This window comes from Podarcis liolepis (assembly GCF_965112155.1).
Source record: "Podarcis liolepis genome assembly, chromosome: 14".
Lineage (NCBI taxonomy): Eukaryota > Metazoa > Chordata > Lepidosauria > Squamata > Lacertidae > Podarcis > Podarcis liolepis.
In genome coordinates, this window is record NC_139569.1 from 7,362,393 (window position 1) to 7,385,631 (window position 23,239).

At 46.3% G+C, this 23,239-nt stretch overlaps 1 protein-coding gene across 1 annotated transcript in view; it reads left to right on the forward strand.

Moving 5' to 3' along the window:
• The window catches only part of MYO15A (myosin XVA), a gene marked incomplete at its 5' end in the record, with an annotated part of 105,975 nt that continues 82,736 nt past the window's right edge, over positions 1–23,239 (forward strand). The window contains 13 exons of the mRNA XM_083476186.1: positions 1–3,900; positions 7,309–7,391; positions 7,955–8,018; positions 9,117–9,226; positions 9,827–9,901; positions 10,117–10,207; positions 11,967–12,070; positions 14,327–14,393; positions 18,531–18,644; positions 18,865–19,026; positions 20,553–20,666; positions 22,422–22,480; positions 22,639–22,762. Of these exons, the coding sequence (XP_083332312.1) occupies positions 1–3,900; positions 7,309–7,391; positions 7,955–8,018; positions 9,117–9,226; positions 9,827–9,901; positions 10,117–10,207; positions 11,967–12,070; positions 14,327–14,393; positions 18,531–18,644; positions 18,865–19,026; positions 20,553–20,666; positions 22,422–22,480; positions 22,639–22,762 (5,067 nt within the window). The remainder of the gene's footprint in view (positions 3,901–7,308; positions 7,392–7,954; positions 8,019–9,116; positions 9,227–9,826; positions 9,902–10,116; positions 10,208–11,966; positions 12,071–14,326; positions 14,394–18,530; positions 18,645–18,864; positions 19,027–20,552; positions 20,667–22,421; positions 22,481–22,638; positions 22,763–23,239) is intronic.

The following is a 23,239-nucleotide window of genomic DNA, read 5'->3' on the forward strand; positions in this document are numbered from 1 at the left end:
AAGAAAGGGGCAGCCAAAGGCAAGAAAGGGGCAGCGGAAGAGGAGGCCGTGGTGGTGGAGGAAGAGGAAGATGCCTCTGGGAAGAAGAAAGGAAAGCCGCTGAAAGGTGCCTCCAAGCTGGTCATCGGCCTGGCGACTGACGATGCCAAGAAGAAGAAAGGGGCCAAGAAGGAGCAAGCCAAAGCCCAGCTGAAAGGGGCCACCAAGGCCATGACGATAGCCAAGAAGGAGGACCCGCCCCCTAGGAGGCGGAGCTTGAAGAGCACATCCAAGTTCTTGATGGGCTTCGGAGGGCTGGGCCCAAAGAAGAGCCGCAAGAAAGGCCAGTTCAAGAACGCCTCCCGCTTCTTCTGGGGGCTGAAGAAGCACAGCACCACAAAGAAGTCCAAGAAGAACAAGGGCATCCTCAAGTCCACCTCCAACCTCATGATGCGCTTTAAGTCCCTTGGGAAGAAGAAGAAGAAGGAGAGGAAGAAAGAGGCACCGCCCAAGGCTGAGGGGAAGAAGTCGACCTTCATGCTGATACGCTTCGGCGGTGGGAAAGCTGTAGGTAAAGGGTTATTTGGCGGCCTGTGCCGGAAGAGGAAGGTGGGCAACTTCAAGCCCCGGGCCGAGATCGTCAGCAACGTTGCAGCTGCAACCAGCTGGCTGACCAGGAGATTCTTGGCCAAACATGGCCGGTGCACCTGCGATGGAAAGGTCACCAATGAATCCTGGCTGACCAAGATTGGAGCCAAGAAGCTGCCCTTCCCATCGGGGGATGAGGTTCTGAAGCACAAAGCTAACATGAGGAAGACCCCAGGAGCCAAGAGCACCCTCTATGGCCAAGCCCAGGAAGAGTTCGGCTACTGGGAAGATGTGGATTCTGCCACCCCACTGAATTTCTACGATGACTGCCAAGAGGAAGATTATTATGACCCAGAGGCGTGTGATGGTGAGCATGATGACAGGTGTCCAGCGGATGAAGAATCTGGACCATTTGAGGAGCCGGTGGAGTTCTATGAGCAAGACCAGTGTGACTATCCTAATCATGATAATCCAGATTATGAACTCTCTGCCAGCTATTCTCCGTACGAATCTTATGATGACTTTGGGAGTGGTTATGAAGAGGGTGAAGGGACACATGGGCCCCATTTTGCAGGGGAAGATGAACTGGGGTATCCTGATGATGGCACCTACTCTCAGCACGAAGTCAGCTACAGCGAGCACGAATGGTCCCCTCAGACACAGTCTTCGTACAATCCGTACGCCTATCCACTGGATGACATCGTGGAGACAGACGAAACGGAAGGAGCTGTGGAAGAACAGGGCCGCTACCCCACTGCGCTCTCCAATTCTTCCTTTTTTGATCAGCAAGGGATGGGAGAAAATTTGCCTTCCAAGCTGTCTGTGAAAAGAGGCTTCCGGCTTTTCCCAAGGCCTCAGGTGAAACTCTTCGGCACAGACAAGCTTGATGTCTCCCTCCCTCCTTCGCCACACATTCCGCTTGCCAGTTTTGATCTAGAGGAGGAGGAAGAGGAAGAAGAATCAGAGCCCTTGACATCTCCTTTTGCCCAGTTTGATGACCAGAATCTAGAGCCTCCCAGGTCACCGAGGACTTTCTCAAAGCTGCTCCCTGGCTGTTTCGTTCGGAAGCTTCAAAGGCCTCTCTCCCCAGACTCGCCCAGAAGGCATTTGATCCCAGCTGCGAATAATCCTAGCTTCTCTCCCAGGGAATTTGGAAGCCCTCTGGGGCAGTTCCTACAAAGATCTCTCTCACAACCAAAGCCCATACTCAAACACCGCGGGAATGATGGACCAAGCAGGCCTACTACGCCATCTCTAACTAGGAGAACTCTGTCTTCACCATTAGGAGAGAGTAGGCGTATGGGGCCACCTTCTCCTCAGTTGGGGGCAAGGCTCTCTCAAATGGTCAGTTTAGCATCTTCTCCTCAATCCATGAGGCGGTTTGGGGCTCCAGGGAGGCACGGCAGTGGCCTCGCTCCTTCTCACCCTGCAGCGAGACTACGAGATGCTCTTCAGGAAGAGCTGCACAACACACTTCCATTTGCCCGGTCATCTTCCTACACAAAGACACACCAAGAAGGCCCCAGCTCACCTCAGAGGGAATTCAGCCAAACAGCCAACTCTCCCTCTTCTCTAAAACAAAGTCCAAGGTCATATGGCTTAAATAGGCCTCAGACCGGCTTCCACGTTCCTGAGATAAGTAACCCTTATCAGCAGTTGTCTGGTGGCCACCAGCCCTCAAGGTCCTCCTCTTCTTCATGGTCAACAATCATGCATGGAAGTCCTTCCCTCCAGCGGAGGAACTCACCTCCTCCTTTGAAGAGAGTCATTTCACCACCAGAAAATGCTACTCCATCATGGGGACATAGGCCGGCCACCACAGGGAACCCATCAGAAAATGCCACCTTCCGCTCACCTTCATCCCCTAGACCAACAGCACGTAATCCTTTTATGAGCCAACGCACTCCATCCTCCTCTAGTTTAGGAGGAGTCAGTAGTCACAGGACCGAGGCCCCTTTGAGCCATCCTTCATTTCATGGCTCCGTCAAATCCATTACTTCCAAGTTCCAGGATGCTATGTCGAATAGGACCCCTGGAAGATTTGCCTCAGCGGGCTTCCATAATCCCACCACCGACAGATTGAAAGCCCCTCCCTCACCTCAACCATCTCTCAGGAATTTTGGCTCGCCTCCCATCCAAAACCCTTTCCAGCCGCCAAGGAGAACGAGCCCCCCGCCTGTGGATGCTCAAGGTATGCTCCCGCAAGCTTGGAGCAGGCAGCAAGAGCCCCCGACCAAAGCCGTGAAACCGTTAATGAGAAACCAGTTCATGAGGCAGTTCGGCTCCCAGTCCCCCAATTTGTCTGCCAGGAGCTCCCCTCACATGTTTACACAGCAAGGGAGCCGGAGGGTCACCATCAGGGAGTCTCCAAGAAACTCGTCTCCTCTCACTGAGGCTTTTGATGGTGCCAATGGACCAGGAGAGGGTCAGTGGCTACAGCAGCAACAGCAGCAGCAGCAGAGGTGGGACCGTGTTTCTGGAAATGGAAGGCCAGCAGCCTGGAATCCCTCACCCAAGACAAGAGCCAGCGGAAGCCTGAGGAGCCTTTCAAATCTGTCTGTGCCCTCGAGTCCTGTTCCCAGCACCCGGCAGGCCTACCTACAGCGCGTCGGACAGCCATTAGCTGGGATGGCCCAGGCTGTTTCGTCCATCAGGCGTCCCCCTTCCCTGACAAAAAGCAGCACAAAAGATAGGAATGCGTCCCAGGCACGGGCTGATCACATCCCTGGACAGTTGCCCCCCTTTTCCAGGCGTCTATTTTATGAGGATGCTCCTCCACCGCCTCCGCCACCGCCATCATCGAAGCAAGCAGGGTTGGCCGGCCACTCCCGGTCACCGACTCCGAAACTGGCCCGCAAGGCCTGGGATAGTAATTGGTCCTACGCCATTTCTGGGGGCAATCCTGGCCACTTGGGAGGGCCCAACCTCAGCCCCTTGTCCCAAAGGGCAGCTTCGTTTAAGGGGCCCGCCTACAACATGGGAAGGGGGAGCCCTCCCCTTCCCCGTTCCTCACCCGTTCGGAATAACCACCTGGGAAGCTGGGAAGCTGCCTATTCACCCGCCGAGCTGCATGAAAATGACGCGGAGGACAGCTTTGGGAGGTACGCAGTCGTCATGCCCCAGATCCAGCGAATCGGCTCTTCCTTCAGGAGGAAATCCCGCATGCAAAACCAGAACAGCCCCCGGCACCAGGCAGCCAACGATTGGGCCTCGGGGAGCTTGAACCCATCGACATCTTTCCAGGGAGGCAGTGGCTTGGCTTGGTACCTGACACGTGGGTCAACGATGCACCACACAGAATTTGGTGGGATGAGCAAGAGGTGGCGGTGCAAGGTAATTGAAGGAGAATCCTGTACTATTTTGTGATGGGGAAGGGGAGTGGAGCAGAACAGGGCCGGCCCTATCGTTAGGCAGAGTGTGGTAACTGTCTCAGGCAGCGGATGTGCAGGGGAGGACAGCTTCCCTAGCTGTTTCTTCCCTGGCCTCTTCTGGGAGGCAAGAGTTTGATTTGGCACAATACCTGTCCTGTGCCCCCATAACTAGCCGAGTGCCCTCAGGATCCTGTTGCCCGTGTAATGAAGTAAGATTCAACTGTCCATGAAATCTGTTTGTGTGGGGCACATTTTGCCCTTCTCCTTGGGATGGCCCTTGTCTGGGAACTAGGGGTGGGTGGAAGTGGAAAGGTTATCCTGAACCGGACTTTTCTGTCCAGGTTCTCTTGGAATTCTGGATCAGTTTCACTCGCAAGGTCTCACTCAGGGATGGGAAGTAATTCAGTTAAGTTTGCAGTTATATGAGCCTGCAGGATGAGGCCAGGGGCCCATCTAGTCCAGACTCCTCTTCTCACAGTGGCCAAATTGAACCCCCTATGGGAAGTTCACAAGCAGCGCCTGAACACAACGGCAGTCACCCCTCCTGCTTTTTCCAGCAACTGGTATTCAGAAACATTTGCTGCCTCTGACAGTGGAGGCAGACCACAGCCATCAGGGTTAGTAGCCCCTGTTAGAGGCACAAGCTGCCTGTCGGAGCAAAAGAGCTGTATGTAAATTTAGGGACCTGATCTCCGACATGGAGCTGGCATGGAACAGGAGGAGAGTATTAATTAGAGCGAAGCTGACTCCTGCTGCCTTGAGCAGAGCTGCCTGAAGCGGATCATCATTCAAAGCCCAGCTTTGAGGAGCTTATCTTTTGATAAGTATTTGCTTACCAATCTTCTGCCGCTGCCTTTACAGACTCAATACCAACAAACAGGGCACCACGGCAGGCTTGAAAACGAGATGCTGCCTGTAAGCAAAGTCAGTTAAATAACACAGACAGAGCCCAGGGAGAAAAGTCTCGATAACACTTTACTGAGCGAAACTGAACAACAACAGTGTATGATTTGAGGAGAAAGGAATAGAGAGGTTTTGTCTTTCTTAGTTCGGGCCTTGTGCATGGAGGGAGACATACAACCAAACATACGGAGGAAAACTCCCTCAGAAGCACTCAGCCAATCAGGGCACGTGTTACCTCAGTAAAGATCAGGCCAGTCTGCATGGTTGCTAAGCAACACCTCCTCCTCCTCCACCACTTTCTTGGGGATTATCCATACCTTTCCTAGAAGCAGTGGGAATGTTTATAGAGAGCCAGCATGGTGTGAAGGTTAGAGCGTTGGTTCAGAACTTGAGAGATCAGGGTTCAAATCCCCACTTTTCCATGAAGCTTACTAGGTGTTAAAATGAAGCAGGAGGGAAACCATCTATGCTCCCTTGAGCTACTTGGACAAGGGATAGGATAAAAATTTACTTTTTAAAAAATTGTTTGGCCTTTCAAAAGCATCAGGGATAGAGCCAACTTGTGTCTAGGCTGCACTGGTGCAGGTGGGGGGGCCTCACATAACCATGTGTTCTTTTGTAATATATCTATCTATATATAACCTATGCATAGAAATCTAGAATGTCAAGGAGGGGTCTAGGTCTGACATGCTAGTTTTCTATGGGGAGGGGGGTTTGGGGGGGGCTAGTGCATGCAATTCAATCATGTCAGTGCCTCCCCACAGTCTGAAATGATTCAGCTGAGACAGCATGATGACGTGAGTAAGAATTAGGACTTGGTAGCCCCATACTCTACATACCTTTTAACCCTTTGTTGTTTTACTTACAGTCAAGGTGGCTAAAGGGTTAGGAGTGGGGGGTTAGAGGGCACCTGGGGGTTCCTCAGGAGTTTAGCAAGGCCCTTCAATGCAACTATCGGTGACAGCAGGCATATTTGCTCCCTTGCTCCTGCTCTTGGGCCACATTCACGCCATACATTTAATGCACTATAATACCGCTCATGGCTTCCCCCAGAGAATTCTGGGAGGTGTAGTTTGTGAAGTGTCCTGAGGGGTGTTAGGAGGCCCCTATTCCTGTGCCAGAGCTACAATTCCCAGAGTTCCCTGTGAAGAGAGGCTGGCTGTTAAACCACTCTGACAACGTTCAGGCCATGAGGATGGGGCAGCTCCTGCCCCACAGTTCCTTCCCCAGGCAGCTTATATATCCTCTCAATCACTCTATATGTCAGAACGGGTGTCAGGGTCAGGTCAGCAATATCTCACAAGATGTCAGTGAAGTTAACTCTTTATACAAACAAACAAACAAACAAACAACAGCTCAGGCCAAGTAAGCACCCCAACTCTTCCCGGTTGACCTTGTCCCAGTGAGGCAGTTGTGAGGACTGAAGGTCCACAGCTTTCTAAGTCTGTTTCTTCTCCAGGTCCTTCCCAAGCTATCTGAGACGCCTTCATCTTCCCTTTCTTTGCTCCACCCTCTTCATTCCTTTTCATGTTCTGGGAGACAAGTGAGTTTGTCGCAGCAGGAGGGGAAGATTCCCTGGATTCTTCACCAGCCTGGCTCATCTCTGCCTCCTGGCCCCTCTCCTCTCCAGCCTCTGCTCCTGCTTCTGACTCTGGACTCCTTTCTACCACAGCCTCTCCCTACTCATTAAACCCTGTTACCTCTTCAGCTTCCAGCACATCCTCTTCCCAGTCTTCTCCCTCTGACCACTTGTTGTCGTCTCACCTCAATCCCCTGGCTCTGAGCCTTTTTCCCCTCGGGGGTTCCCCAGCTGGTTCCTCCCACCGCTCCTCTGTATCCAACCAGCCCATGACAACATGCTATAAATCACTTTGTATATAGTACCCTGCGTCTTGAACCAGCCACTGTCACAACCACCCCAGGTGCCTTATTCAGGAATAGTTTTGTAGTCTGTCTATTCCCACCAGTTGTATAACTGCTCTCTTTTTTAATTGATAAGTTCCAATGCATTGATATTGTTTGCCATACAGGGGTGCCTTGGTTTATGAACTTAATCTGTTCCAGAAGTCTGTTCTTAAACCAAAGCGTTCTTAAACCAAGGTGTGCTTTCCCATAGCAGCGGGGGACTCAATTTACAAATGGAACACACTCAACAGGAAGCGGAACATGTTCTGCTTCCAAGGCAAAGTTCACAAACCAAAACACCTACTTCCGGGTCTGCAGAGTTCTTAATCCAAGTTGTTCATAAACTAAGCTGTTCTCAAACCATGGTACCGCTGTATTTTATTGCTGAAAGCCGCTTTGAGAACGGGCGTTAATAGCAATAAATAATACCCTGAATAATAAATGCATTGATTGTATGTATTTGCATACAAAAGATAATCTGCATTTTCCTTGAGGGTCAAGTGCAGGGGGGGGGATCTGAGCATGTGCTGATTTTATTGCCTTTTCCTCTCTGCAAATATAGATGCACACCACCCACAGCTTGCAATGTCCAGCCCACCCACTGCAGCACGGGGATAATGCTGTGGAAGACATGACCCAGCTGGAGTAAGTTGACTGCTGTCGGATAATTTAATTTAAGGAACGCTTGGAATCTGGGGGCTTTCCAGGTGCAAATGCTGGGAATCCCAGACAAATATTGTGAATGTCCAAAACGATGAATGTGAATGTCCAAAACTCTCTGCTCCTCTGGACTAAGGATGTTGGGGAAATAGAGCGAAAATGGGAGTAGAAATTGCCAGTGCTTGCTTGTTTGCCCCATGTCCGCAATGGAAATTAATTCAGTGAATATGGTTGGTGTTTGCTCTTGTTGCTTTCTGTCTGCAAATAATATGTAATTGATTGTGACTCAGGCTTCCTCAACCTCGGCCCTCCAGATGTTTTGAGACTACAGTTCCCATCATCCCTGATCACTGGTCCTGCTAGCTAGGGATCATGGGAGTTGTAGGCCAAAAACATCTGGAGGGCCGAGGTTGAAGAAGCCTGGATTATCTCTTCCCCGACTCCCCATGTGCACTGCATTTTCTTTGGCGTACAACAACCTAATGATAACATATCTAATACATAACAAATAGTCTTTGAAAGAAGTCCTTTCTTTCTGTACATTGCAGAGACCTCCAGGAGAATGCGGTTCTTAACAACATCAGGTTGAGGTTTGACCGGGGACTAATTTATGTAAGTTGGTTGTTGTCCTTTCGCTTTTGCTTATTTCCAAAGCTTAATGAAGTACTGGGAAAGAACCCAGCATGGTGCTGTGGATGCAGTGTTGGCCCATGCAGTGTTCAAATCCTCACTAAGCCACAAAGCACTCTGGGAGATCTTGGGATTGTTGTAGCAATAAAAGTGGGAACTGGGGTTGGGAGGCGGGAAGTGAATTCTGTATACAAGCCATCCCCCAACCAACTAAGCTCCCATCAGTTCCAGCAACATATGGCTGTGTGCTGGCTGGGTCTGATGGGAGCTGTTATCCAAAACATATGAAGGGCACCAGAAGGCGGGTGCACACCATCCAGCTCGTAGGGGCGGGGAAGGATGAAATAAAGATGCAATTATTAAAATAAAGTAAAAATATTGGATTTTTAAATTAACAAATGCATAAATGAAAGCAAAATATAGGAAGATGAAGGAAAAGGTTCTGAAGGAGCTCCAGGTAATGCTAAGGTTACATCCAGTAGGTTCTGTTCTTGCTTATTTGTGGTTTTGAGACACAAAGCACCCAATTACTTTTGAGTAACCACCCAACCAAGTAGGTTGGGTTGTTTATTAATGAGTAACTGTGCTGCTTGGTAAGGTTCTACTTCACTTGACTGTGCTTGGTGTTCAATACACACACAGAGAGAAGCCTGGTTTGCACATAATGCTAAACCATTACGGATGGTTAACAAACCAGGAGTTGTCCCACAGATGATCAAAAAATCCATGACTTGTTTCTCCATGGTTTGTTTCATTTTACAGCATCTCTTGTCTCATGCTTTTGTGGCTTTGTGACTGTCTTAACCAAACAAATCTTTGTTAAGGAAAGGTTCTGGGATTTCAAGCTAGACTTAAAACAAATCAAGGTTCATAAACCAACAGCAAACCATGGCTTCAGATCATGTGGTTTTTTTGCAGTAAGCAAATCATAGTTAAAGGTTCACATGTAAAACTAAACCATGGTTTAATAGGCAAGAATGGAATAAACCATGGCTTAGCATTATGTGTGAAGCAGGTCGTAGTGTCATGCATGCATTCAGAGCTTATCCCTTCCGCTGAATTTCTCTCTTTCTCTTCCAGACCTATATAGGTAGCATCTTAGTGTCTGTGAATCCTTACAAAATGTACAACATCTACGGGACAGACCACGTGCTGCAATATGAAGGGAAAGCCTTGGGGGAGAACCCACCGTAAGTCTCTGCTGCTTACAGATTGGATCTGGAGGCAACGCGCTGTGTATTGTTCACTTCCAAATAAGTGCATGCTTTTTTAAAAAGCATGGCTACAGAGGTATTCTGGAAAGTATGTGTGTATGTCTGCTGAAATCTCAGGAGCCAGAGCAGTGGCTAAGTTACACATAAAGCAGTCTTATCCTGAGTCAGACCATCACTCCATCTTGTCCAATCCAGCCTTCGCCAACCTGATGTTCTCTAGATGTTTTGGACTATAACCTCTATTAGCCCTGGTTACCATGACAGTGCTAGCTGGGGCTGATAGGACAACATCGGGTTGGTGAAGGTTGGTCTAATTTGACATGAAGTGGCTCTCAAGGATCTTCCCAGCTGTTGAGGACTTGGAGGGGAAAGGTCAGTACAATAAAGGTACTTCCTGCATTTCAGTGTGTTGCCAGTGTCCTCTAGAACTGCTTCCCTCCAGGCAGCCAGTCCCAGAACACTATGGTTCCTACTGTCAATGCAGGTGAACTGGAATGTTAGCTTGATGGAAGCACATCACTGATATCTGCATTGCAATTTAAGCCAGATTTTTAAATCCTCTCTTCCTTTTTGCAGGCACCTTTTCGCAATCACCAATATCGCCTACAGCAAACTGAGAGATGCCAAAATCAACCAGTGTATTATTATCAGGTGAGCTTTCTGTGCCACTTCTGAGTGCAACACCTTCCATCTTCCTGTTGGCAAGGCTGGTGCGTTCTGTTAAGGCGAGCTAGCCCATAACCTCCTCCAGTTCTGCAAGTGTTTGCAAGACTGATACATAACCTACAAGCATGTATGTTTTAGCATCGCGAGGAAGAGATGATAATAAATAACTAGGGCTGTCTTGTTCACCTGATTGCTTATAGTGGCGAAAGTGGTTCGGGCAAAACGGAAGCCACCAAACTGATCCTCCGTTACCTGGCAGCGATAAATCAGAAGCACACTGCAACACAGCAGGTACAACAGCCCGACTGAAGGCAGCTGAGCCAGTCCAAGACCAGGGGTCCATTCTGACTTCCCTTTGCACCATGCTTTCCAGGCACAGATCTGGGCTTTAAAGCTTTGTGTCTGAGTGCTGTTGAGGTTTTCCTGTCCCAGCGTTTACCCAGGAAAACCCACGTTTAACTGCTGAACTGGAGCAAATGTCGATCTGTAGAAAATGTGATTGCTTTTTGCTCCAATTAAGCAGTAAAATGCAAGTTTTCCCAAGGAAAGGACTGGGATCAAAAAACAAACCGCTTGGATGCAGAGCTTTGAAGGCCGGATCGGTGCCTGAAAACATGACACAAAAGGAAGTCTGGATGAGCCCCTAATCTGATTAAAAGGTCTTGAGTCTCCATCTCTGGGGTGGCACTGCCAATTTTGTTTGATGGGCAACTGCAAAGGGGATGGGTTGGAGAGCGTGAGCCATTCTGATCAATTGCACACTGATTGCCTCCCAACCTCTGCTTCCTTCATGCACTTCCGCAGATAGAGGTACAGAGAAGCCGTGTGCAGTGTGAATGTTTTGCTGTGATTTAATAGAGTGAAACCAAGGATGGATTAAATTGCATGCAGACTGGTCCCTCATTTGCCTTGGTCTAATCTGAGTTTAACCACTGAGGGGGTACTCTGCCCCTTCCCATTCCTCCGTGCTTGGGTTAGCTACCACCAATCTGGATAATCAAGAATTAAGGGTCAGTTGCTCCTCGGGATGTGCCTTGAAGGATGGTGACCCGTACGCAAGGGGGTTGCATTGGAGGGTCCAACCTTCAAGTTTACTGTGAAAAGGCAGCTTCTACGGTTGCCCCATCTGTCCTACCCTATTTGTTTTGGGGTACTAGGGAAGGATCTGAGTCATTGCCGGATTTATGTATAAGCTAAACAAGCTATAGCTTTGGGCCCCACTCACTTGGGCCTCCCCAAAAAAAATTAAGGGAAAAAACTGGATGTATATTTCCAAAATGTAAGATAAAAACAAATAAAACTTACATACAGCAACAGTGTTTTGTGTTGTGTAGGCTCCTATGATGTACATATTTTGTTATGTGCAAATGGCTTTTGATACCTATTAGGTCCATAAATTACCATATCGAATAGTCAAGACAAAAAACAGTGACAATTTGTTGTTGACAAAAGACAGCTGGACATATAAAGGGCCCCATGACCTTCAGTAGCTTAGGGCCTCATCAAACCCTGATCTGAGTGTGTGACATGCACCCTACATTTCTTGTTGCAGGGTAGTTGGCCATAAAAATCACACCCAGTCAAGGGTGGGTTGATTGTTCCAGGGGTTAAACCACAAATGTGTGAGCCCTTAGCACATTGCGTGTGTTGTCAGCCTTTGCCTTCCATGTGAATATCCACATGTGCTGTACACCTGCAACATTGCAGCTGATGGGTCAGTCTTCATTGCTGTGAAATGTGCACATCTTGGCACCCTTGGCAGAGTTCTTGATCCTCAGATGCACCCAACTAAGCCCTAGAGCATAGACCATCTACACCTGGCCCTTGGGATGCTCTCCAAGCCACTCCTTTCTCTGAGGTGCACCCCTTACTCACCCTGCTGAGCACCCTTCTTGCATGATGGGTCTCCTGGGCGTGGGGAGATGACCCCATTATTTGTTGTGGAGTTTGAGCTTTAAACGAAGGAAACAATATCCTCCCCCTCATTGTCGCATGCCGGTGTGCTTTCTCCTCCTGTTTTGTATTTCGCTTTATGCGGCGCTCGAGTCAGATCCTTGAAGCGACTCCTCTGCTGGAATCCTTTGGAAATGCCAAGACGGTGCGGAACGACAACTCCAGCAGGTTTGGGAAATTTGTGGAACTCTTTCTGGAGGAGTAAGTAAACCACACGCCCTGCGTCTTTCTGTAGTTTTTCTCCGCTGTCCTGCCGCCTGCATACTTAATGCTCCCATACGACCCTGCCTGAACTCTTAAAGGGCCCTGATCCTAATGCCCCTACCCTGGGAGTTGTAGCCAATGTTAGTCCCACTCAGAGTAGACCCATTGAAATTAATGGCCATGGCCAACTTTGAACTACTAATTTCAATGAGGCTACAACCGACTGGCAGGCAATTCAGGTTTCCAGCCCATGAGATATTGGGCTCATGTTAGGGGGTGGCCCAGAGGGCATGAGCCCAAGATCTTTTGCATCAGGACCCAGATCTCCTGCCCTTCTCCCTCCCTTTTAAAAAAGCTTTTTTATTTCTTACTTGCTTGTAAGGCTGTTGTGTAAACTGCAAAGCACCATTCTCATTTGCCCAAAGGCACCTTATACAATATAAAATTAGCACATGCACAGGGGTCCTCTGCCCTGAGTAGGAATGAGTTGAGAAATTAAATTCAGTTCACATTTCAGTAATTCGCCCTTCCCAAAACAATCGGAGAACCAAAATGCAGCCATCCTTCAAAATGTGCACCTTTTCTGAATTTTGCAGTGCATTTCTCCACCATGTAGCCTATGCAGAAATGCATAGCGTAAATCTTTCTTGAAAGCTTTCACATAAAAGTGAAAATAATGTATTAGGGGAAATTGCTTTGCAAAAAAAATTGTGTAGTTTAGGGGAAATTGCATACAAATGGGTGTATTAAGAGAAATTTGCACTAAAATGTTGATTAATTTTCATGAGGACATACTTCTAAGGGGAAACATGCACAGGATTCTGCTGTTTAACCGCCCCTGCCCCCCCAAACCCAGTGCAGATGAAGGAATTGTAAGCCCTCCTACTATGCTGCCTTTGGGCTAGTTAATGATGGTGCTTTGTAAGGCCAGAGGTGTCCCTAGAGCAGGAGCAGCCAACCCAGTGTCCTTCAGTTGGTTAACTCCAAGTCCCATTATCCCCAGCCAGCTTAGCCAATGGTCAGGGATGATGGGACTTGTAGTCCCAAACATCTGGAGAGCAACACGTTGCTTATCCCTACCCTAGAGGTGGGCATTCCTTTCCCTTATTTTGTGATGTTTTAATGGTGGTATTGTGCTTTTTGGTATACCCAGCCACAATATTTTTCTCGTGAACTGGCAGTTAATTAGTTAATTAATTTTTTTAACAACTACATAAAATTGCCCAAAATGCTGTGGTCATCTTCTGAGACCCTTCTCCAGAGGTGAGGCAGTCAAAGAAAGGGCCTTATCAATAGTGGCTCCCTGCTTGGGAAATACTCTCCCCGATGGGGTTCACCTGGTGCCAAGTCTCATGTCTCTCCAATGCCTGATCAGCAACTTTTTATTTACCCAGGCCTTTTTATAAAGTAGCTATTAGATCTGCTTCAGCACTGCTGCTACTTATTTTACCTTGCTTTGCTGCTTAGCATCAGATTCTATAGTGTTTTGGGACGCGGGTGGTGCTGTGGCACCTATGCAAACCACAGTTTGTTGTTACAACTGACTCAAGCTTCTGGGAACTATGGAATTGGGGATTGCTGCCACAGCCCTGGCCTGTCCCTGTTGATATGTTGGTGCACAATATGCTCTTCCTTTCTCATGGCACCTCAGGTTTGAAATAATAGAAAGTACCTTCTACTGGGTCCAGGATCCTATAGTTGTCAATCAGGCTGGATATTTATTTATTTTTCTATTATGTTTTTAATGTAATTTTACTGGTGTCAGCCGCCCTGAGCCCAGCTCTGGCCGGGGAGGGCAGTGTATAAATAAAATAATAATAATAATAATAATAATAATAATAATAATAAATGAGATTGTGTCTTGTCGGAATGTAGAAGTGTTGTAAGCCAAAAATAGCTGATCTCCTGAGTTTATGCCAATAAAACTCAGAAATGTGAGGAGTCAGGATTCCAACATTGTTTATTGCAAAGCAATAGGTTGCAGTCGGATCATTCCACAAAACTGCAACACCACCCGGTGGTCCAGGCAGTGGTGTTTATAAAGTTTCAAACAAAGTATTTCAATTTTCACCAGTCATATACATCATTACCTCATTTCATGATTAATATCCATGTGCAATAAGCACGGGCAATTTCTGCTGATTAAGTTCTGATTCCCACCGTGTTGTGTTACATTGTGTTAGTGTGCATGTTGGGAACCTGTGTTACGGGACGGAAAAGACCCAACACAAGTATTAAATTTTGTCTCTGCAGCAATGGGTTCATTTGTGGTGCCATTACTTCGCAGTACCTTCTGGAGAAATCAAGGGTCGTCTTTCAGGTTAGGCTCTGTACTTCTCCTTCATTTCCCTAATAATCTTCTGTTGTAAGCAAGGGTTTTAAAAAAGAAAGATGGCTCCTCCATCTACTTTGCAGGTGTGGCCAAGCTACTGAGTCATTTCCCTGACTTGTAAAATGTTGCAAGCTGGGAGAGAACTCTTAGGAGAAGGATGAGCTTTTCCCAAGAGTTCTGCAAGAGAGTTTGGAAATAGCAGGCCAGTTCTAAATCTATCTTTCTATTTATTAATTGCATTTATATTCTCTTTTTTTACCCAATGACCTCTTTTTTAAAATTAATTTGTATTATGCCCTCCATCTGAAGATCTCAGGTGGTTCACCGTTGACATACGTGGTTCTTCCTCCTTCCTCATGAGTTTCCTTATAAGTCTCCCAGGTTCAAGTCTTACCCTCAAACCACTACACCACACTGGCTCCCATCAATCCAACAAAAGGGACACCTGCCACTTGACTGGCATTTTAGTATCATAGAATTGTAGAGTTGGAAGGGACCACAAGGGTCATCTAGTCCAGCCCCCCTGCAATGCAGGAATCTTTCGGCCAAGGTGGGAATCAAACCCACAGCCCTGAGATTAAGAGTCTCATGCTCTTAGGCTGAACCATATTGTTTTCTATGCCTGCTGAAACATTTTTATTTAGGCAAGCCTACTGAGACATGTACTTTTATTTTGTGTTTGTGCGTTTGTGTGTGTGTACTGTTGATTTTTATGCATATTTTGATAATTTTTTGTTTGCTTTTTTATCATTATTTTTAAATGAATATTTTATACTATTATGTTAACCACTTAAGGTGTTTTTTTATTATTGTACTTTATTTCTGCATAAAAATATGTATATACTGCTATTCATTAAAAATATATGAGCAGCTTACAACAATTATGCATAAAACCATAGAATTTTATATATATATATATATATATGTTTTCGTAGATTTTCACGGGTACAGGAATGCAGGTTTTGGTGTCCTCGGGTGTCTTCCCGTGTAAAAGTTGGGGTGTCTAGGCGACGTTTCGACGAGGTCTCACTCGTCATCTTCAGGCTGGTGCTTTCGGCTTCTTGTTACTGGAACAGAGCGGGATCTCAGTGTTTGAGTTCCTATAAATACTGTAGAGGGGTGTGGTGTATTGCCTCAAAAGTTCTGGGCAGAGGGGAAGTTCCCAGGCTAGTGTTCTTTTCTTCTTTTGTTCCTTAATTACTTGAGGGATATCTTGAGTGATTTCTTGAGTGATATTCTGAGTACCACTTAGGTGGGTCATTAGGTGTGGATTAGTTGCTAAAGCCTTCGTGTCTTGACCTCTTGAATTTGTGAAGAGTTTTTCTGGGAAGATGGCTGTACTGCACTTAGTTGTGCTTTGGCTTGGCTTCGTGTATAGGGGCGAGCTGTGGTTTTGTGCCCTGTGCCAGCCAGATCTGTGTAGGGATTGCAGGGGGGTGCAGCATCCGGAGTTGCCACTATGGTTTGGTTACTGGATGGTGTCTGTAATTTATCTGTGGAGAGGGTCTGGGTTTGGGTCTGGTGTGGTTGATTGGTGGTGGCGTTCTGTGTGCCTCTGGATCTGGTGTCGGTTTTTGTGGGGAGGGCTAATTTCCAGATGTCTGGCAGGCGGGACGTGTCGTCACGCTTGTTCATGTTGTGAGGGTGTTTCTCTATCTCGATGGCTTCCATGATTATTCTCTTGTGGTGATGTTCCATGTTAAAGAGCAATTTGGAATCTGCAAAATTAATTTCGTGTCCTGTTTCTTTCATGTGTTGGAAAAGAGAGGAAGATTTTTCTTCTTTTTTGACGGCATTCTTGTGTTCTGCGATACGTGCATTTATTCGTCTGTTTGTTTGTCCAATGTACGTGGCTGGGCAGACTTTGCAGGGTATTTCATAGACCCCTTGGTTTTCCAACTGGATTTTATCTTTGGGGTTTCTGAGGATATTGGCTATTTTTTGGTTGGTGCAAAAGGCTGTTTTGATATTGTGTTTATGGAGGATTTTGCTAATTTTATCTGTAGTGCCCTTGATATAAGGAAGGAGGGCCATGCCATTGTTTTCTTCCGTGTCTTGGTTTTTGGGGGGTGTTTCTTTTTGGATTAGCTTCTTAACCCTGTTTTGCTGGTATCCATTGGCGATTAACACATTTGAGAGATTCTGTAACTCAGTTGTCAAGTGGTCTTTGTCAGCCAGGCGTTTGGTTCTGGAGATGAGGGTCTTGGCTACGGAGTTTATTTGTGCAGGGTGGTGGTGTGATTGAGCATGTAAGTAGCGGTTGGTGTGTGTTTTTTTTCCGGTAGATAGTGTGTCCTAGGGAGCCATCAGGTTTTTTGTAGATTAGGACGTCAAGGAAGGGAAGCTGGTTGTTGGCTTCTATTTCCATAGTGAATTGTATTTTGGGGTGTAGGCTGTTGAGATGTGTGAGGAAGCTATCTAGCTATCTAGCCACACGGGAAAGAAAAACTAGATAGCTTCCTCACACATCTCAACAGCCTACACCCCAAAATACAATTCACTATGGAAATAGAAGCCAACAACCAGCTTCCCTTCCTTGACGTCCTAATCTACAAAAAACCTGATGGCTCCCTAGGACACACTATCTACCGGAAAAAAACACACACCAACCGCTACTTACATGCTCAATCACACCACCACCCTGCACAAATAAACTCCGTAGCCAAGACCCTCATCTCCAGAACCAAACGCCTGGCTGACAAAGACCACTTGACAACTGAGTTACAGAATCTCTCAAATGTGTTAATCGCCAATGGATACCAGCAAAACAGGGTTAAGAAGCTAATCCAAAAAGAAACACCCCCCAAAAACCAAGACACGGAAGAAAACAATGGCATGGCCCTCCTTCCTTATATCAAGGGCACTACAGATAAAATTAGCAAAATCCTCCATAAACACAATATCAAAACAGCCTTTTGCACCAACCAAAAAATAGCCAATATCCTCAGAAACCCCAAAGATAAAATCCAGTTGGAAAACCAAGGGGTCTATGAAATACCCTGCAAAGTCTGCCCAGCCACGTACATTGGACAAACAAACAGACGAATAAATGCACGTATCGCAGAACACAAGAATGCCGTCAAAAAAGAAGAAAAATCTTCCTCTCTTTTCCAACACATGAAAGAAACAGGACACGAAATTAATTTTGCAGATTCCAAATTGCTCTTTAACATGGAACATCACCACAAGAGAATAATCATGGAAGCCATCGAGATAGAGAAACACCCTCACAACATGAACAAGCGTGACGACACGTCCCGCCTGCCAGACATCTGGAAATTAGCCCTCCCCACAAAAACCGACACCAGATCCAGAGGCACACAGAACGCCACCACCAATCAACCACACCAGACCCAAACCCAGACCCTCTCCACAGATAAATTACAGACACCATCCAGTAACCAAACCATAGTGGCAACTCCGGATGCTGCACCCCCCTGCAATCCCTACACAGATCTGGCTGGCACAGGGCACAAAACCACAGCTCGCCCCTATACACGAAGCCAAGCCAAAGCACAACTAAGTGCAGTACAGCCATCTTCCCAGAAAAACTCTTCACAAATTCAAGAGGTCAAGACACGAAGGCTTTAGCAACTAATCCACACCTAATGACCCACCTAAGTGGTACTCAGAATATCACTCAAGAAATCACTCAAGATATCCCTCAAGTAATTAAGGAACAAAAGAAGAAAAGAACACTAGCCTGGGAACTTCCCCTCTGCCCAGAACTTTTGAGGCAATACACCACACCCCTCTACAGTATTTATAGGAACTCAAACACTGAGATCCTGCTCTGTTCCAGCAACAAGAAGCCGAAAGCACCAGCCTGAAGATGACGAGTGAGACCTCGTCGAAACGTCGCCTAGACACCCCAACTTTTACACGGGAAGACACCCGAGGACACCAAAACCTGCATATATATATATATATATATATATATATATATATATATATATATATATATAAAAGTTTAAATTAGACATCAGCTATTCATACAAAAAAATTATGTATGGCTATTTAAAAATAAATAAATCAGCACATAAATGAAATCTGTCTCATGCTGTTTCTATATCCATACTTGTCCTGTTAATGATTCCCTCTTGTATTCCCTGCCTTGCCATATAGTCCAATAACGAACGGAACTACCATATATTTTACGAGATGCTGGCTGGCCTCCCTGCTCAGCAGAAGCGGAAATTCGGCCTTCAAGAGGCAGAAACATACTATTACCTGAACCAGGTATGGTCCTCTCCTTGAAATGCCTATGGAACAGAAGGAGAAAAGTGCTGGATATTATTCTTACAAATACCCAAACATTTCAATCAAGGAGGAATGGTGCTCTGTCCCAGGCGGTGGTCCCAATCAGACGAGGGTCTTGACCAGGGGCAGAGAGCCTTTTTCACCCCCAGGGTCTGCATTCCCTTGCGGGGAACAAATGCCTTCCTTTCATCGTATGTAGGGAGGCAACTGCGAGATCCCTGGCAAGGTGGACACTGAGGATTTTCACCGGTTGCTCGACGCCATGGAAATCCTGCACTTCACTGCCCACGACCAGGACAGCATCTTCCGCATGTTGTCTTCCATTCTACACTTGGGGAATGTCTACTTTGAAAAATACGAGGTTAGTTACTGGGATGGAAATGTAAGTCTAGTGTGCATTCTAAGGAAAGGCTAAAAAAAAACAACCTATAAACCACTCCACTTCTTCTTCCAGAGTGAGGAAGCAGGAAGCTTCGAGATGTAGTCTGGTTGGCTGTGTGGTGCCTTGATGTTTTCCTCCTGACTACGTGGTCCCTGACTGCCTGGATCATGTAGCCAGCAAGAACTTTTAATTGTATTGGTGCAAAGAGGGGGGAGGCAAGCAAGAGCGAACCAGTGTGAAAAATGTAAATTGGAGTGTGGGGAGGTCAACTCCCATTTTCACACATGAAAACTGGGCAAAGCTGACCCAGTGTGCGGCTGCTGTGAGAAAGGCAAATCCCATGCTGGGGTTAGCTAGGAAAGGAATTGAAAATAAAACTGCCAATATCATAATGCCGACTAAACAAATCAATGGGGTGGCTGCATTTGGAATACCATGTACTGTTCTGGTCGCCTCATCTCAAAAAAGGTATTGTAGATGTATATTTTCAGAACCCACCTGGTTTTTATGAACATAGATTGCTTCAAACTGCTTTGAATATTGTTTTAATGTTGTAACCTGCCCCGGGACCTTAGGGTGAAGGGCAGGTAATAAACAGACAAATATACATAGTAACTAGTTAACTAACTAACTAACTAACTAACTAACAAATATTACAATTGGAGAAGGTTCAGAAAAAGACAACTAAAACAATCAGGCAAATGGAGTGACTCTATGAAGAAATGTTGCAGCATTTGGGACTTCCAAGTATAGCGAAAGAGGTGGCATAATACTTACAAATTTATAAAATGATGCTTGTCATGGGGAAAAGGAATAGAGACAAGTTTTTCTCCTTCTCTTGTTGGACGCAGTGCCAGATTGCCAAAGAGACAGAGTAGGCACCTGCCTATGGGCTCCAAACCTTTGGGGGGCCCCATGACAACAGATCAAAATAATATTGATTTGATCTTGAAACGGAGTTAAAAGTTCAAGCTTTCTTAGTTCAATGTTATCCCACTAGAACCTGCTCACAAGGGCTCCCCCAAGATTTTGACTGCCTAGGGGCCTCAACAGGGTTTAATCCGGCACTGGTTGGATGGCCAATGATGCTGACTGCTGAAAAATATAGGACAAATAAATTAAACAAAGGACTTCTTATGCAATACAATGTTAACCTTTGGAACTCACTCCCACAGGAGGCAGTCGTGGTCACCAAATTGGATGGCTTTAAAATAAGATTGGACAAATTAATGGAGGAGAGAGCTGTCAGTGGTTACTTGCCATGATGGCAAGAGGCAATAATGCTCCTGAATACCAGTTGCCACAAGAAGGGAATGTGCTACTCTTGGGTCCTCCTTGTGGGTTTCCCACAGGCACCTGATTGACTTCTGTGACAACCAGATGCTGGAGGAGATGCTGCCTTATCCAGCAGCCTGTTTTTGCTGTATGTTCTTGAATGTCAACCATAAATAAATATAAGGTCGCCCAGCCTCTTTGCAAACATGCCTTGACTTGGTGCTTTGCAGACAGATTGCCAGGAGGTGGCTTCGGTGGTGAGCGCCCGGGAGATCCGCGTTGTGGCTGATCTGTTGAAAATCTCCCCCGAGGGCTTGCAGAAGTCCATCACCTTCAAAGTGACGGTAAAGGGGCAGGCAGCCCTGAGTGCGGAGGTGGGAGGATGGGCATTGAAGGGCAGGTGTCTGCTGCTCTGCTTCCGGGCCAAGAATAGTTAAAGGACCCTGGTAGGGACCCTACCAGAGAGGAATGGCAGATTAAGTTGATGTGTTATGCCGGATTGGCAAAAATGACCAGAAGAATCAGAAATCAGGAAGACCAAAATTTCAATAAGGAATGGGAAAAAATTATAATTTATCTTAAAAACCATTGTAAACAATTAAAACTGTTAGCAGGACCGGAATAACACTTGTAGTTTAATGGTGGATTTTGGAGATGATGGAGATGTCAAATATTTGGATTATTATAAAAGATGCAGGAGGAAATGACTAACAATAGGACCCACAAAGGGGACGAGGGAAGTCCAGGAGATTCCTTGGAATCTTCTTTCTATGTTATATATTGGATATGTGATTGTAAAACTTTGCTTTGAAAACCAACCAAACAACAACAATAACAATTAAAGGGCTCAGGAGGCAGAGACCCTTTTATTCTTACCTGGAATTCTGAACTGTTTTTCTTTATAAAAAAACAACCACCAAAAATCTGGAGTGTTGAATATTTTGTGCTGCTTCTAGGCAATGCATCTATTTGTTACCTTTAATTATAGAATCATAGAATTTTAGAGTTGGAAGGGCCCCAAGGTTCATCTAGTCTTGAACCACCAGCCTCTTGGTTAACAGCCAGATGCACTGACCCACAGGCGGGCTCTATTGTTTGCCTGTTAGTTTTTAATTATTATTATTATAATAAATTGTGCTCTTAATATTTTGTTGTAAGCTGCCCAGGGAATGTTTGTTTATTATGGGCTTCTATATAAACGTCACCATAAATTATAGTAATAATAGGCATGATTACTCAGCAGGTTGCTCAGGGAGGGACAAGTGCTTCCCTTTCCTTAGTGATGAATTGCTTAGACCAAAGAGTGTTGCTATGCCCTATATGTTACATTGCAGGAAGGAGAATGTGGTCATCTGACTTCTTGGTAAAAAGGCTCTGCCTAGAGGTATCTCATTGATTACTGCAGTCATCCTTGCCCCCCAGCCAGTTGACCTGGTGGGACAGTGGATGGACTCAAGAGCTTCCAGTTTGATCCCAGCAGCACCTGTGGATTAGGACGGCGGATAGATAGATAAAACTTTATTCACAGTAGCCAATGGCCATAGCAACAATAAAACATTACAGTATACGCAGAAAGGGAAATTTGATATAAGAGCACAATTTAAAGTCCTGAATCAGCAGCCAGTTAGTGGCCCTTATTCTGATCACCCCTGCTATGAACCTAGCAACCTTTGCTGTTATCTGCTCATTTTGATCTGATAGAAGAAAGGACATTGTGGCAGTGGTTGAGCGCCCTGGGATGCTTAGTACGAGTGAGGTGATGATCTTGTTCCTCAGGTCTTTGTAGAGACAGGAGGACATGTGCCGCTGTTTCGGTGCTACCATCTCCACAGGGACAAAGACGTTTCTCAGGCAGGATCTTTTGGAAACGACCCTCAAGTGCCGCAGATGGCAAAACATCCAGTCTTGCAAGTGTAAAAGCACGTCTGTATTTTGGGATAATAAGTTTGTGCAGATATGGGGCCAGAGAATCAAAATAGAAAGGTGTTAGGACAGGGGAGATTCCATGAGGTGGTGGTGGTGGGGACATGATAGTTTGTGTGACTGGCGCCAACCATCGGAGGGAAGCCATCTTTCTTTTTCCTTCACTTTCTCGACAGGAAACCATGAGAGAAAAGATATACACACCCCTCACTGTCGACAGTGCCGTTGATGCCAGGTAAACAGAAGCCCCATCCATCTCCACAACCATAATGGAGAGAGCCATGTGTAAATACTGCCACTCACCCTCAGCACCCCTGCTTGTGGCCTTGTCTTCTTCCATTTCTTTGCCCACAGCGCTTGTGCGTGTGTTCTTTCCTTTCCTCTTTCCCTCAGAGATGCCATTGCCAAGATCCTCTACTCCTTGCTCTTCAACTGGCTCATCGACAGGATTAACAGGCTCACCTACCCCAGGCAAGAAACCCTGTCCATCGCCGTCTTGGATATCTATGGCTTTGAGGTGAGGGAAGAAGCGTTCAGCCAATTACAACCGGGGCCTTCCCCAGAAACTGCTATTTGGTGCCCAACACAAATGTCCCTTGACAAAGGACCTAAGATACAGGGGAGGAGAAGGATGGAATAACACACACACACCCAGTGCCCCCAGAATGGTGCTTGTCACGTCGAGGTGGTTGGTGTTCTCTGGGACTAACTGGGTGGAAGCAGGGCCGGATTGAGGTTTGATGAGGCCCTAAGCTACTTGAAGGTAATGGGGCCCTTTATACGTCCAGCTGTCCTTTAACAACAACAAATTGTCACTGTTTTTTGTGTTGAATGTATGCTAGATGGTAATTTATGGACCTAACAGGTATCTGACGACATTTGCACATAACAAAATATGTGTTTTATCAAAGCGATTTATTTTTTATCTTATATTTTGGAGATGTACATCCAGGTTTTTTTTCCTTTAAGTTTTTTGGGGAGCCCCCAAGAGAGT